We start from the raw sequence: 15713 nt of genomic DNA on the forward strand, positions 1-15713 counted from the left end.
TGCAACTTTTTAGAGCTAACTTTAATAGAACAGCCCAGAAAAAGTCTAGCAGTACAGTATGTGTGATTGTACATAAGGAGAACTTTTTCTTGTGACTACAATGACCCGATCCATTTCTCTAACAACTGTATTAATGTGCTAGGTCCATGATGGATAGCTTCACCATCTAATTGTGTCATAACACAAAGAAAATATCTTTAACTCTGGGTATATTTAAGGCTAATTTATTACATCATATAGTATTTTCAACTTGCTATACAAAACTTGATTTAAATCATGGCATGTGGTTGCTGCATAACATACAATGAAATTGTCAGTGCACATTGTTACACCTGCATTTTTTCACAGCCAGAAAGTCATTAAAAAATGAAAACAGAAGTGGTCCCAGACAACTTCATTGAGTCATACCATATGCTAAACTAACTATTCGTCACCAATGAACTAGCACCATATAATTTGAGCTTTTCAATTAAAACATGATCAATGAGTCAAATGTGAAACTGAAATGGAACATAACTGATCCTGCTATTTTTGAGTCATCAGTAACTCACAACCAATCATGAGTCATTTATATAAGTGCTGCACAAGTCAATAGTTCTTTCTGAATGCATGTTGATATTTAGTAGTCAAGCTGTTGTTGTTAAAGTAGTCTTGGATCTGAACAGGAATGATTATTTCCATTACTTTGCTAAGCGGAGGGAGAATAATCATAGGTTTACTATTAGGCCAACTGAAAGGTAACTTATTATCCTTAAGCAATGAAATAATTTGCCCCTCCTTCCACAGTTTAGGATACACTCCACATAGCAGACATCTGTTCAATATGTGACTTAAGGGACCTGAAATGTAATCAGCAGCAATGTTCAACAACATGCTGTCAAGACTGCCTGTGCCTGCACTGACATATTCAGGAAGTCTTCAACAATATCTTAACATTTCTAGTCGTCTCTACACAGTTGAATTGAAATGAATTGACTTTTTTTTTTTTTTACCATTCATTATTGCATTACTTATCAGTTCACAATGATTAGAATCAGTACCACTTAGGCTCTGCCTCAGATTGTTCAACTTAGTGAAAAAGAAGTAATTAAAATAGTTAGCGATATCTTCAGGATTAGTTAAAAACATACCATCTGATTCAACAAAAGAAGCACATGCATTTTTCTTTGTTCCATGATTTCATTCAAGGTATTCTAAAGTTGACCATCACGTTTAATACTTTCAACTCTTTGCCTATAATATTCTTTCTTCTTTCAATTTAGTAATTTGGTTTCTCAGTTTACAGTATTTTTTTATCAATTTAGCTTCATCCTTCTCTTTCATTAAATTCTTTACAAGTATATTAATCTATTGGGCTATTTTAGTTTTAGCAAACAATTTCTATAAATATCAATGAGAGCAGTTGAAAAGAACCTCTGGGTTGTCGGCACTGTACACAACCATTCCAACATTTCTAACATCCTTCACAAAGTTAATTCACAAATCTTTTGTATGACTGTCTAAATACAATTTTAGGAATGTTAGCCTTTCCACTGAGAGCAACCAAATTGTGGTCACTAAAACTTACCGGTACAGAGACTATATTTGAGCATAGTATGGCCTACTTGCTTTGAGAAAACTCTTGTTGGCAAGGAAACAATTTGTCATCTATTACAAGCACTAATTAATGATAATATTTTTTTCTCCCTTGGGTAGTTACTGGCTATCTAGTCTATATTCATATCTCCAAGCAAATATATTTCACTGCTCACATCAGATTCTCTGTCAATCGCTTTACTTATTGAGTGAAGTAGTCAGCATCAGGGCGTCTATAGCAGTAGCCCACCACTGTTGGTTTTAGGTGGGGTAGAAGTACCTGAACCCACAATGCTTCTATATCATTCAGCATAAAATCAGAGCGTAATTTTACAGGAAGATGGCTTCTTACAAAAAATTCCTATCCCCTCCACCCACCACCATGTATGTTTCTATCTCCTCTAAAGAGTGAGAAACCATTAACCAATAACTTAGAGTCCTGAATAGATTAATCTAAATGAGTTGCAGATACCGGAAATATCTGAATGGAATTAGCAAGCACCAGCTTATTCAAATCATGTATCTTGTTCCTTTCGGTACAGAGGTTCACATGTGCAATTATCAAGCCTTTGTTTGGGAGCTTTAAAGGGCTCAGTGTCATTATTTTAGAGAAGCTGCTGCTTTGGTTATAAAATCAGATGTGCATAGTTCAGGAACTTTTTCTGGGTTTTGATCAGCTTGTCATACCTCAGCACTCAACTGCTGAATTGCAAATTAAATGAATTAACTCAATAACTAATTAATTGTAAAGAATCAATTGAACTGAATTAAAAATCATGTATTACCACAAATGAAGCGTCATCTCTGAATGTGTGTACCAAATGGACGGAGGAGGCAATTAGTTGAGCTTGAAGGGAGGAAGACGAGGGGGTAGAAGAAGGGGTACAAGGGAAGCAGACACCACACTGGGATGACAGATTCAGCAGTAGTTGCAGTGTCGCCTCCTCTCTCCACTCTTCTTCAGACCTCAGGTAATGTTGCTGAATGGAGCAGAGGAGGGATGAAAATGTTAATATCCTGAACTACCAGAAGATAAGAGCAGTGGACAATGCAGTCTGAATGACAATTTTATTAGCCACAGCAGCCCAAATCTGACCCCATGAAACAGTTCATGTATAAAAGTTATGAAAAATGTTTTGAGACAAATGAATTTACTAACTATAGGGGTTGTTAAGGTCTTGTGAATAAACAGTTACATTTCAACAGATGTGTGTCAGTGCAATTGAGGTTTCTCCACATAATCAATGTCGATCGATAAAATCGTTTGAATCAACATAACCATCATGAATTATCATTAATCTCAATCTTAGTAAATTTCTCATTTTTGAAAAATGTAATTTGCTACCGTTTTATTATCTGCAAAATATATGGTCATCATTTGGAAAATATTAATATTATTATCATCTACATCAGTCAGTGTCATCATCCTAATGTATTACCAAGCCTCTGAAGAAGTCCATGAGCTCTTGATGCCCTGTGGTAACAGGCTTAACATCATTGTGCATTCTGAGGTTGAACCACTGCAGGCACTCTGTTGGGCTCGGCGGACGTTCCCCTGTACGGGAGTCTCCCATTTTGGCCTGAAGCTCCATCATCTGCTTCTCAATGCTGAATGACAAAGAGATACATACATTGTAAGTCTAAGAGCTGAAACAGTATACATTACCAAACTGGAACATTTACTTCCAAAATTCCCTTAGATTACATTTGAACAACAACAAAGAGGAGATACATATGAAACAGATTACATTTTCAATCAACTTAGTCTCAACTTCACAGTGTTACTTACAGTATTGTCTACTAATAACAAATAACTTTTACTTTACAACTAGTTTGGAAATGAGCTCTACCATCTGGTGCATGTTCCTGTTGAATTGCTAAAACTAATCTTCGCCTCCTTCCTTATCCAGACATGATCGAACAAAGTCTGTGACTGTCAAATCTACTGACACATTATCCTAATTTTGAAAGAAGACTCTCAAGAGATTAAATATCACCACAGACATCAAACATACACACACCAGGAGGAGAAGTACACAAAAGCAGCCACATTAAAGCCATATAGACACCATGTTAAAGACAGACATGGATGTACACTCCACATCGCATTTGGCCCTCACTCATCCTCATTCAGTTTCTGTATTGTGAGACGACAGATACAGAAGCATCAACAGTAATGAACACAGACATCGATATATCAGTGTGTGAGTGTGTGCTTAGCATCTGGTGTAGAGTGGCGTTACAGGCATCGGTAGGCATCTGAGACACACACTCCTTGCCATTTCACGTCTTACTCTTCCCCTTGACACAAATATACACACACACACACACACACACACACACACACACACACACACACACACACACACACACACACACACACACACACACACACACACACACACACACACACACACACACACACACACACACACACACACACACACACACACACACACGTAGCTCTTTTGATTTTAGCAGACAGCATCACCTATTCCACTTCCCCCTTTAATATGACAGATTAGAAATGACATGTTTGGGCCCGACATGTTTAGTCATTTCCATGCAAATCAATGCATATATATTTGCCAATGTAAAACTGTGTGTGTGTGTATGTGTGTGTAGGTCTACATGACTGCATAATTAAACAAGTTATGCTGTTGAAAACACTGCTGCTGTGTTTATGGTGACTGTGGGTTTATAAATGTGCACAAGCTGCATGAATGAGAGTGTGTGTGTAGAACATACTGTAATACATCTGATATTAATAATTGGATCATCGGTTGCTTAATAAAAAAAAAAGAGAAACTCAAGAAAATGTATGAATGATGATCAATGGTTAATGGCTAAAGACATCACTTTGATCCTTGTGAAATTATAATAAGCATTTGTCCTGACATTTGATTTAAGGGATCAAATGATTAATAAAAAAAGTAATCAATAGATAGTTATAATATTAATCAGTTAAACTGTATGTTTGTCTCTCTAATTTGTGTGCATGTGTGTGTGGTCTGTCATAGGATACTTCTAAGGACAAATTTCAGAATTTAGACCAGTTAATTGGAGAAGGCTTGTCCAACTGGGGACAGAAGTTGTGTCCCCAATAGGGCAAAAGCTGATTTTTGGATTAGATTAATGTAAATCTATGTAATGTCCCGAAATTGTGACCATGGTCTGATATGTGTCTCTGTGTGTGTGTGTGTGTGTGTGTGTGTGTGTGTGTGTGTGTGTGTGTGTGTACCAAAGTCCCATTTCCCCATCAGACAGATCATCCCTTACCGCAGGTCTATAAACTGCCTCCTGCCTGCTCCTGGGCCATGAACACATCCAGATGTGTTACAATGGCAACACATTAAATAACCGTTCAATCTGACACACTTTCGTTTCAGAGGGGAAAAACACAGGGGGATAAAATGTTATAGACTGTTACAAACCGCTATCCTCTAGCCTGAACACCGACTAATGCTATCACTCTCTCTCTTTAACTATCTCTTCCACTCTCTTCTTGTTTTTCCTAAAGACAGGCTAGATGATGCACTTAACTTTATTCTCTTCACACAAACTTGCTGACTGACAGAAACCTTGATTATAAAAGTGGGTGTGTTCGATGTCAAGCAATACTTGTTCCACAAGTGCAGATCTCTTTCATTAAAGTAGGTCTTTATTATGCCCTCCTCTGTAAATGCCTGCTTATGCATTTTTTCCAGTGTGCATGGTTCTGTATTTGCCTGCATTCATGTATGCATGTGTTACAGGAAGGATAATGCCCTGAACTTGTGACAGACTGTGAGTGCATCGACTCTTAACTATGCATGCCCAAAGCTCACTATAGCTGTAAAACAGCAAGGTTCAAGCTTTACCAGCATGGCTCAGAACTGCTGACGGTGCTGTGTGTAAAATTAATCGACACCATTTTATACAGCAACACAAAGGACTGTTCAGTTTGTTTGTGTGACCTATGACTTTGATTTCTCTCAAGAGAATACAGCTATGACTTTCTGAGAAAAGGTGGTAGATACAACTTACTAAAAAATCACAACTTTACTTTCCTATTTTTGAAAATTTCTCAAGGTAAAAATATGAGCAAAGAAATATACATTTAAGAGGAAATTAAAAAAATGAATTAATTGCACAGATTTCTCTATCAGACCATGACTTGCAAATAAATAGATGAAATGGCAGCATGGAGCCCTATGCATGTTTATAGTTGGTTCTGGGCTCCACCCCAGGACTTAACATAGACAGCAGGTTTCAAATGGGCTTCCATCTGTAGCTCACTTTTCACCGACTGTCAGAAGTTCATTAAAAAACAGAAAACGTAAGTAGACTGCGCAATGGATATTAACTGTGTGGTTTTTCTCAAGTTTTACAACAGAACTGAGGTCAGTTTAAACTGCAGCTACCTTGCACTCCAAGACATCCACTGTTTCAGCCTTAGAGTCTGTGAGATGTGGTCTTTGAACTCAATTTTGCCATGTGTGGACACACCAGAGAGAGATTGCTGAATTGAAACCCATATGAGGCCATAGACTGAGACAGGAGAGAGAATGTCTTTTAGCCTACTCTCACTCTAGCCCCACTCTCCATCATCTCGCCCTTGCCTTCAGTCAACAAAACAATGTACTCTAATGGCTACAGCAACAGCCAAGTCTTTTTTCCAGTTGCCTCTTCAGATAAATTTTCAAGCTTTGCCTCCACAGTTTTTCTCTCTCCTTTTCCCCTCTTTCCTTCTTCTTTCCTCAAAACTCTTACTTTCCTAATTTTCTTTTCTTTACTCTCGCCTTTCAATTACCCCTCCTTAGGGCCTTGTGCTGTAAGTTGTAAAGTCAATGTGGATGGTCTGTGTCAAGAAGTCCATCCAGCTCTCCACAATGTGGTGACCTTTTGCCCACCAATGTGAAAGCTACCTGCAGCCTAATCAACTTGGCAGGATTAGCTCCAAACCTGATGACTTCCACTGCCAGCAGCTCAGACGCCAAGCAAAGAGACAGAGGGAGAATGAGAGAAGAGGAGAGTAAAAATGGGTAGAAAACAGAGGAGTCACAGAAAATAAAACCATTCCTCCTTCTGAGTAAAGACGACAATGGACGAACCTGTAATGGCAAAAACACCGAAGCAGAACTCAACAAAGGGCCAAGAGAATGAGAAAAGAGGCAGAGGAAACTCTGAGGAAAGGATTCTTTAGGCCTCTCGACAAACATGTCAATCATCTCAGCCTTACTGACACACATACACACTGCACTTTCACTGCTGAAGTGAAATCTAATTGTTTCTCAGACAGGTCTAGCTAGACAGTCGACACCGTAACTGTGCTCCCCCCCAACCTTCACCCCCGCTGAGAGAGAAAGGGAGCAACCGGAGGTCTTTTATTAGATATGATGGCACATTTCACAGCTCCCTGACTAACAGAAACCCAATCCCGCGATTAGTCAGCGCTTTGACGTTATCTTAAGTTCCTTGTCAGAATTAATTTAGTGTGGGTGGGCTGCTGTGGGGCTGTCTGTCTGTCGCGCTCTGCTCCCCTCCGCTCGCCTACAGGAGGTGGGGGGTTGGAGGCAATGGGGGCAGGAAGATCCCTTTCAAATAAGCCCCAGCTCCAGTCAGTGCCAAACCAGCCGCCTGAGAACTAAATATTTCCTCCATCAAAGGGCCCCATTCTGCAAGGGGAAAAGGAGTGAATGGGGTTGAATGAACAAGCTGAAAACAGATCCCGTCCTGGCCCGGCCTGTCGCCCACTTAGTGCCCTCAACCCTCAGATCCCCAGGCCCCCAGCCCAATGATACCGGAGAACCGATACAGCTGATATACTAACTTAACACACGCGTCACGCACAGCTAAACCCAAAATCAACTACATTCTGTGAGGACTGCAGATCAGTATTTTTGCTCATTGAAAAGGAACCTTGTACAATAGATTTTATAGTGTGGCAGGTTTTCAACTCCAACTGCTTGCACACACATGCCAAATCCTGATTATCAGAAGCACTCAATACACACACACACACACACACACACACACACACACACACACACACACACACACACACACACACACACACACACACACACACACACAATCAAATTTAAAAGTATTGATATTGCACCGTGATCGAGATTGGCAGGCGACCAGTGAGAGTCATTTACCTTGCCAGTGAGAAACTAGAGATCTGTCTGCAGTCTCTTGGCCTGTGCTGACACTTCATTAGAGGTCTTTTCCTGGTGGCCCACCACTCCCCAGCCCCACTCCCTCACCCAACCCTGCACCGCACCACTGTCCCATCTGATGAAAACTAATGGATTACAGCATTTCAATTTGGGGGAGCCAGCTCCGTTGTCAGCCTATCTTAATCTCCTTCAATTAGGGAGCAGCTCTTAGGCAAATCTCTGACATCTGAGAACTGGGAGCAGGCCAGTCACTTTGACCCATAAACAGGTTGAAGTCCTTCATGGCTGTGGGCAGCTCTGTCTCCACCATCTCTCGTCTTCCCTTTCCTCTCGTCCACTTCCGTAATTTGTCCCAGACACTGATAAGTCAATTAGGCAGCAGGTGAGTGAGCTGTGGATTTGTGTACAGTATATGTCTGCAGCCCACCCTGGTTGAGGAAAAATAGAGGCCTTGCAAGATTTTGTTTTCCTGGATGTGTCCCAATAGTGAAAGGGCTATCCTGAAGTAGTCTGGGAGGAAGTTAGCTGTAGTCTGACAGAGACACTGACCAGTGGTCCCCCACGGCGAGAGGAGGATTGCCTTATTTTTAGCCCATTCTCCATTATCTGGATGCTTTGTTCTCATAATGGTTATCCCTCTCCCATCTGCAGGAACACAAAATAACCCTTTAATGCTTAGAAAGCAGAAAAATGGCCCGGCCTTCGGTAATAAGCCTTGAATTACCTACCCAAGGGTTTTCGTTTCAAGATGTGGAATCTTCAATTATTATGTTCCCATTTAGAAGGAGGAAGGAAAGAAAGAGAGAGAAGGGGAGGGAGAGAGAGGGACAGAGAGAGGGAGGAAGGGATGAGTCCCAGACACTAATGGTGCCAGAGTGAGGCTTTGTTCACTTGCTACATTTAGCCTGTCCTTCATCATCTGCCCTCAGCCTCACAACGCCGAAAACGATAAAAGACCTGAAATATAGATTCTCTTTTTCTTCTCTCCTCCATGTCTCCCTCTTTATCAATCTATTTGTGCTATCCCTGTCTGCCATCATTGACAGACATCTATATTTCAGTCTTGAGTGACAGTGCACTGGAGAACACCAAATTTAAGTTGCTACACTGCATTTCTTCCACAGCATATTATGAGAGGTAGTTTTCTTCCTGTAATTAATTAAATTGACCCACCAAGGGTCTTCTTCTTTCAGAGTATATTATTAAATACTTGGCTTTAGGACAATGTAAAATTCAAAGTTTAATGAAACTATCCAATCCTCAAAAATCAGCTCAAATATACCTGAGTTACCATGAAGAAATAGAACACATTTACATATACATTTAAAAAAACTGATTATTAAGGAAAAATAATTTCCTACATTACAATACCGTGGTTACTTAAAAACCCATAGTTACATGCAACTAGTCACATTCCTCATGACACACTACCATTTGTGTGAACAGAGGCAAGTGTATATTCAATGCTTTTCTGATAGCTATTTTCCTATTGCAAATGTGTCAGCGAAGTGTTCAGCCATCTAAACAGACTATTTTTTCTAATTTCAGTGTCAGTTGTAATCTGGATTAGGATATATTTACTGTCTTCAGACAGACTGACATATAGTAAGTGGAATGATCTATCCATTCATTCCTGAGTAATGCTGCCACAATTATACTTAACTTGTATTATAATAAATATCTATGCAAATAAATACCCTATTGAAAATCAGTGTGTGTATATGGTCAAACATGACAATGTTGATTAGAGAGAGAGAGAGAGAGAGAGAGAGAGAGAGAGAGATAGAGAGAGAGAGAGAGAGAGAGAGAGAGAGAGAGAGAGAGAGAGAGAGAATCAAATAAAACAGATCAATAAAAGATGGATGCAATGTTTCAGCTTTTTATTGTGGTGTCATGAATCTGTTGCTGGAGCCACTGTAAACAATATTACTGATGTGGGTTTTAAGGCATGTCAATCATACAAGTTTCACTTCACTTTTACTATATTCCTGCTGGTGTCTCACAGTCAGCATAAAGAAATCATTCTTTTTTTCCCCACCTTCAGAATGAGCCATTTGTTTTCTTTAATCTTTTAACAGGAGAAAAAAACAACTTCCACAGATGTGAAAATTGGCATAAAGGCGTAACGTAATCCATCAAAGTACCAACAAAGCTTTAATTATGTTTTGTCAAAGTTTTTGTTTAACATTTATTTCTCAACTGCACACTGCATTGAGCTTTGCTTCCTGCCAGTCATCTGACATCCACAGAAAAAAATGGAAATCCCCAATAGGAAATTATCTCTCAACACACTGCCTTAAAAAATTCATGTCCATATCTACTTATTAGGGGTATTATTGTCAACTGGGACAGTTTTTAATATCAATCTGGCTTCAAAGTCAAGTAAATGTAAAAGAACTGTGGGTTACATGAATAAATGATTGGGGGACATGTGAATTACAAAAAATGGAACACTAAATGACACTACTGTGGCAATTTAAAGATGAGGAAATGTTAAGTCAATGCTTTTGCTACTCTAACTGACCTGCTGGCATTGAGTTTGAGTTTCTCTTCTGTGTCCTTTAGAAGCTGTTCAAAGTCCAGGTCACTGGAAACCCCTGGAACGCCCAGCTCAACAAAGGCATGGTCTTCAGGAAAATCCCCCGGCCACTCCATACTACTCTGCTAGGAGGAGGAGCTGGAGAGAAAACAGAGAGGTGGCCTTACTGTATAATATGAAAAACACAACACATGACATGTTCCAGTTCATAAAAGAGAGTAATGGAAAAGACAGCAATGGTGTCAGGATTAAATCAACAATGTAGACTGACATCAAACGACTGAGCTATCTGCAGTGTTGTATTATCACAGCTGTCTGTCAAGAAATAAACCATAAACAGACACATACTGTACACACACACACACACACACACACACACACACACACACACACACACACACACACAAACACACTCATATGGACTGTAATAATTTGAAATGTCCTCAAACAAGAGTCTTATTAGGAGGCAGAAATCAATTGCACCTGAAACAAAAGGAAGCTTATCATTAATAAAAACAGTTCCCTGCTTCTCCTTCCACTTCCCCTTCTCTTTCCTTGGAAAATCATTTGCAGCAGGAAGACCCCTGATCAAAATGCATTGGCTCAGTCTCTAACCATTTCCACCTACTGACACTACAGTGAGTTAACACAGAAAAAAAGATAGACCAAATAAATAAACAATGAGGTGAGATGCTCTTCAGTCGAGGCTTTAAATAAACAACTCATCTCCTTACGTCTCCGCCAGAACTGAGGGCCGCCCCCCTACCCTGTGGTGCTTAACGCTCATGCTAACAGCCAATCCCACGCCAGTGCCACGTTGCTGGGTCTCATATCAACATTGTCATCAACGCGAGTCAAGTGGAAGGTAATGGAGAGTGTCTGTGTCAATTTGGCTTTCTCACACTCCGCCTCTCACCCCTTCCTCGTCATCTGCTCTGATTTTAATAATCCCTGTCAAACTCCAAACAGCTCCCCGCACTCCGCTCGGCTTCTTCGCTGCTGCACACAGTCTGTGCCACTCTCTCTGACAGGGCAGACAGGAAGCTCAACATTCATTTAGCCTGCACAAAGGGAGGCCTGTCCAGCTGGACAAATATTATTTTCCTCTGCTGACAGCCTCACCAGTTAAGCTTGTCCTTTATTATTTCTTCCTCTCTTCTTCTCTCTTACTGTTTCCCCTCATCATCACACTCCCTCTGCGCCACTGTCTGAGAAGAGGTCTATATGCAGCCATTACTGAAAGGGAAGATTTTCAATCCAAGGATTAGGAAACCCAACATTGTAATTATATGGGCTGAGCCAGACAGTGTGTGTGTATTTTCACACGTGTCTGTCTGTGTGTGTGCCGTCTTCAACACCATGCTTTTCTACAAGTGTATGAAAGATGGATGGACAGATGGACAGAAGGTCTAAATGTATACACTGTGTGTCTGCTGGGTGTTTTCCTCCCGGTTTGCCAATATATCATCTGTTATCTTAAGCATGAGTGTGTACATGCAATATGTGTGTATGTCAGGAGTCTCCAGGCAGCACACAGGGCCTCATTAGTACTATACTTTAAATCATCCGGTCTCTATTGTCTTGTCATTAGCTCTTTACAAAGCAGATGTTGGCGGAGCCCCTGTGTGTTTCAAAGTGTTGCAACAGGGACAACCGGGCCGGGCGCTGAGATGCTGCCTGCCTGAGACATCAACTCTGCAGCTATTAGAACACAGTAAGGAACACAGTCACACATACACACACACACACACACACACACATCATTGTCCTATCTCTCTTGTTGCTGCCTGTCTACCCCAGCTAGGCTAACACACAGGCCCATTTACAGTAATGAGTTTGTCCTGAAATATTTAGCAGCACGTCCCCCAGGCCGCCGCTTTAAAGCCACTTAGAGCATGTCAAGTTAAAGTCAACATTATTTTAAAGGGCGTACCTAACAGTCTGCGGCAAAAGAAACATAATAAATTAAATAGGTGCATATCCTGAGATCACAATACTGCTGAGAACTATCTCATGCATGCCCAGGGGGGAGTTTGGCTCCACTGTTACTGTGCAAACATATAGTCCTGCTACACTGTTTTTGACTGATTTTCTTCTTTAAAATAAGTCCTGTCTGCTTATCGATGAGCTTTAGTCTCATCACATTTGATATAGTGACATATTTCCTCAAACCTGTTCAAATGTATAGGTCAGTTTTTTTTTCTGTACCTAAGGGAAATATGTGGACATAACATCTTCTTAAAATATGTAGCGTAAGCCTGTTCAGAAATTGCAGCGCAGCAACTTGGCATCATCATAACAAATGCCTATGTGATTAGCTTACACCGAGGGAATGAATAATACATGACTTAATCCTCATATTACTTGTTGTTGCTGTTTCGTGAAATAATCATCATCATTCAACAGTATTAAAGTACCCTGAGCAATGAGTCAATTACAACCATTGAAAAACAAGACGATATTGTCACACTGGAGCAATTGATATTATGTAGCTTATTGTCTTCCAACTACCATTATTACAGTTATCGTAAACCTCAACATTTATATATGTTGTAATTCTAACTGGTATACAACAAATACATATGGTGATATTTCCTTCACAGGTAAAAAAAAAAAAAATTGTCAAGTGAAAAAAAGACATTGAATCAACAGCTGCAAAGATGCCTGGTGCCCACTTGGGGTTGCAGCAAATTATTTTTTATTTCAAGTAGATTTCAACATTATTTTATGATTAATTGATGAATCAATTTGTCTATAGTCTCACAAATTCCCAGACCTCAAGGTGACATCCTCTAATTGCCTGTTTTGTCCAACCAACAGCCTAAAGGCAAAAGGTATTTAATTAACAATATTGTATAGCAGAGAAAAGCAGCAATTAATCACATTAGAGGAGCTCCAGCCAGTTAATGTTTGGTATGTTCTTTCACCTCTGACTTAAATTAATTGGTCAATTATAAAAACATGTTGTTGATTATGCATCTTCTGTCTACTGCCTAATCGGTCACTGACATTTCATTATTGGGCCTTGAAAATGCATTTTATTCTCATTGACAACAGTCATTTAGAGTATTTTACAGTGTTAAATTGTGATGTGCAGGTAAGTAACACACCTAAGAGAGAGTGACCTTAGACTGTAAATCCAATATTAAATTCAATGATAAACTCGTCTAACTGCTGTTAACTTTTGGCCATGTAACCAGGCACAATCAGACCTTTTGGACCACAGAGGGTTATTTATTTATCACATAATTGCCTGTACTGATTGTACTTGTTTAGGTCACTTTGACAGGTGATCTGTACGTTTTAATGCTGTTGATTCATACCCAAAATGTATTTTGAACTACCACACATGCATCAATGTGCATCTTACCTTTCATAACATCTTCATACTCTTTTCCCGATGAAATATGAATCCTTTTATAGGTTGGCACAATATGAAAAGCGTCATCTGCAGTCACTAATTTCTGACATTTATCAACGATACAAATTTGTGGTTATGCCAAAACGGTGAAACTAAGACAACTCTACAGCTTACATGCCACCAGGTTACAATAATAATTGAATTAATGTGATGGATCTTGAAGCATCGCTGTGGCTGAACGTTAACCGGACGCTCTGCTGTATAGTAGTAGTTGTTGTTGTCAACAATTATGCGGCTTAACGAGCAGCTTCTCTGTCAGAAATCACCTTTCAAAGGGATCGATCGATCAGATATTCCCGTTAATCAATCACTGCTGTAAAATGGATATTTCCGGGACAGCAAGCGTCCGTGACAACAACCTGGAAGTAGCTCTATGAAAACTTCCGCTCGGTGGGAGAGTCTAACTGGCAAAGCAAATAGGTGGTAGATAACTCTGACGTAACGGAAAATACGCTTTTTTTCTAGTTGTATGTATAATGTATAATCACTTGTTGTTAAAATACATTAAGTGTTTTATTCAAAAATATAATGGATTCAACGTTGCATGTGGCCCAAAATACATATGCAATATGCGAATGAACCCCCCCGCCCCCTCCAACAAAATCATCTGTGCCGTGATTATGTCAACACATGGCTGGTATGGGCGGCGAACTGAAGATTTCACACCTATCGACTATTTATTTACACTTTTCAGAGACGTCGTCGTGTGTGTCTGTTGACGAAATTGAACATATGTTAGGAATAAGCAGTCGATCACACACACACACACACAGGAAACACTGCTCACCGTATTAGATGTCAGAGTTTTGGCGCGCCAGCTCGTCACTGGAGGAACACACAGTCATCTGTAGCATGAGAGAGGTACCTGATCGATCAGCTGTGTTTAAGCAACTTCAAATCAAATACTGATGAAATGAACATGAACTGACGGATTTGTGCTCATGTAGTCAACTGTGAGCCGGACTGTGCACTCGTATGGCTGTCTATGTCAAGCAGTTGTTGCTGAAAGTTTCAGTGTACCCATATGTTATTGTACATTCAATTCAATAACTTTTCTCAAACTTTAATATTTAAATTATGTTGACTCAGACAAATGAATTCCTTCCACTCCTAAGTAACATGTCACGTCATGTATGCAGATTGTATAAATGTTACTCTCCTTGTTTTCCAATAGTGAGAGCACTTTGTCACGTACTAGTTAAACAAGAATTTCAGCATTATTCTCTGTAATTGCTGAAATGACGTTTCCTAACTTGTAATTTGCATCTCATAGACTGACAAATCCTCTCCCTTTTCTTCTTCAGAATGGAGCGCTGCAGACATGTGTTTCAAATCTCAGGGATCAAGAGCCCTGAAAAGAAGAGAGTTTTGATCCAAGGGATCCAGCAGCTGAGGGGGAAGTACATTGGTGGCTCAGTGAGTAGAGATCGAGCGAGACATTTTAGGATCTTCATTTTTTCTGACACATGTAATAAGTATTCAGTCTAAAGATTCCGGCTGTATATGCTTAATAATATGTGACAGCAGGAATGAGCTACATTCATTGACAGGGGCGGTATGTTAAACATGCAGAGAGAATGGTCTCTGACTGACAGCAGTTCCTTTTTGACTTTGTGTCTGTCAAGTAGATGGATTCACACACAGAGAGAATTCTTTGTGCTTTGTATTGTAGTTTTTAGAACTGATGGACAACTGTAAAGTGGTAGTTCTTTGGGATGTAACATACTGATGGGTTGCTGGTTGCATCTTTTCCTACTATGGTTTTCTACAGTTTTAATTCATTATGTGGTCTTTGAAAAGGTTAGTCTAATGTTAGATACTGTAATTAACTTGTACTTAAAGGTTTAAACTACAGTATTATTCCCACATGTGTGGCTGTCTGATAATTCACTTCATATTCATCAATGTGTTTTTTTATACAAATGATGCTGTACAAATGAATGACTTTAAACCAACTGTAATTATATCTAACAAAATAAGTTATTAAAACATGTGAAGCGTGTTTGTCTAGATT

The 15713-nt window shown here is 39.7% G+C and overlaps 2 protein-coding genes across 2 annotated transcripts in view; one reads left to right on the top strand and one right to left on the bottom strand.

Moving 5' to 3' along the window:
• kiaa0825 (KIAA0825 ortholog) overlaps positions 1-10397 on the bottom strand; it is a 110943-nt gene extending 100546 nt beyond the window's left edge. The window contains exons 1-3 of the mRNA XM_053326108.1: positions 10264-10397; positions 3015-3183; positions 2361-2555 (exon numbers count right to left, since the gene is read on the bottom strand). Coding sequence (XP_053182083.1) covers positions 2361-2555; positions 3015-3183; positions 10264-10394 — 495 coding nt within the window. The 5' untranslated portion in view covers positions 10395-10397. The remainder of the gene's footprint in view (positions 1-2360; positions 2556-3014; positions 3184-10263) is intronic.
• Positions 10398-14453: 4056 nt separating this feature from the next.
• The window catches only part of slf1 (SMC5-SMC6 complex localization factor 1), a 33370-nt gene continuing 32110 nt past the window's right edge, over positions 14454-15713 (top strand). The window contains exons 1-2 of the mRNA XM_053325696.1: positions 14454-14560; positions 15004-15115. Coding sequence (XP_053181671.1) covers positions 15005-15115 — 111 coding nt within the window. The 5' untranslated portion in view covers positions 14454-14560; position 15004. The remainder of the gene's footprint in view (positions 14561-15003; positions 15116-15713) is intronic.

Source organism: Scomber japonicus, chromosome 9, assembly GCF_027409825.1.
Source record: "Scomber japonicus isolate fScoJap1 chromosome 9, fScoJap1.pri, whole genome shotgun sequence".
Classification (NCBI taxonomy): Eukaryota; Metazoa; Chordata; class Actinopteri; order Scombriformes; family Scombridae; genus Scomber; species Scomber japonicus.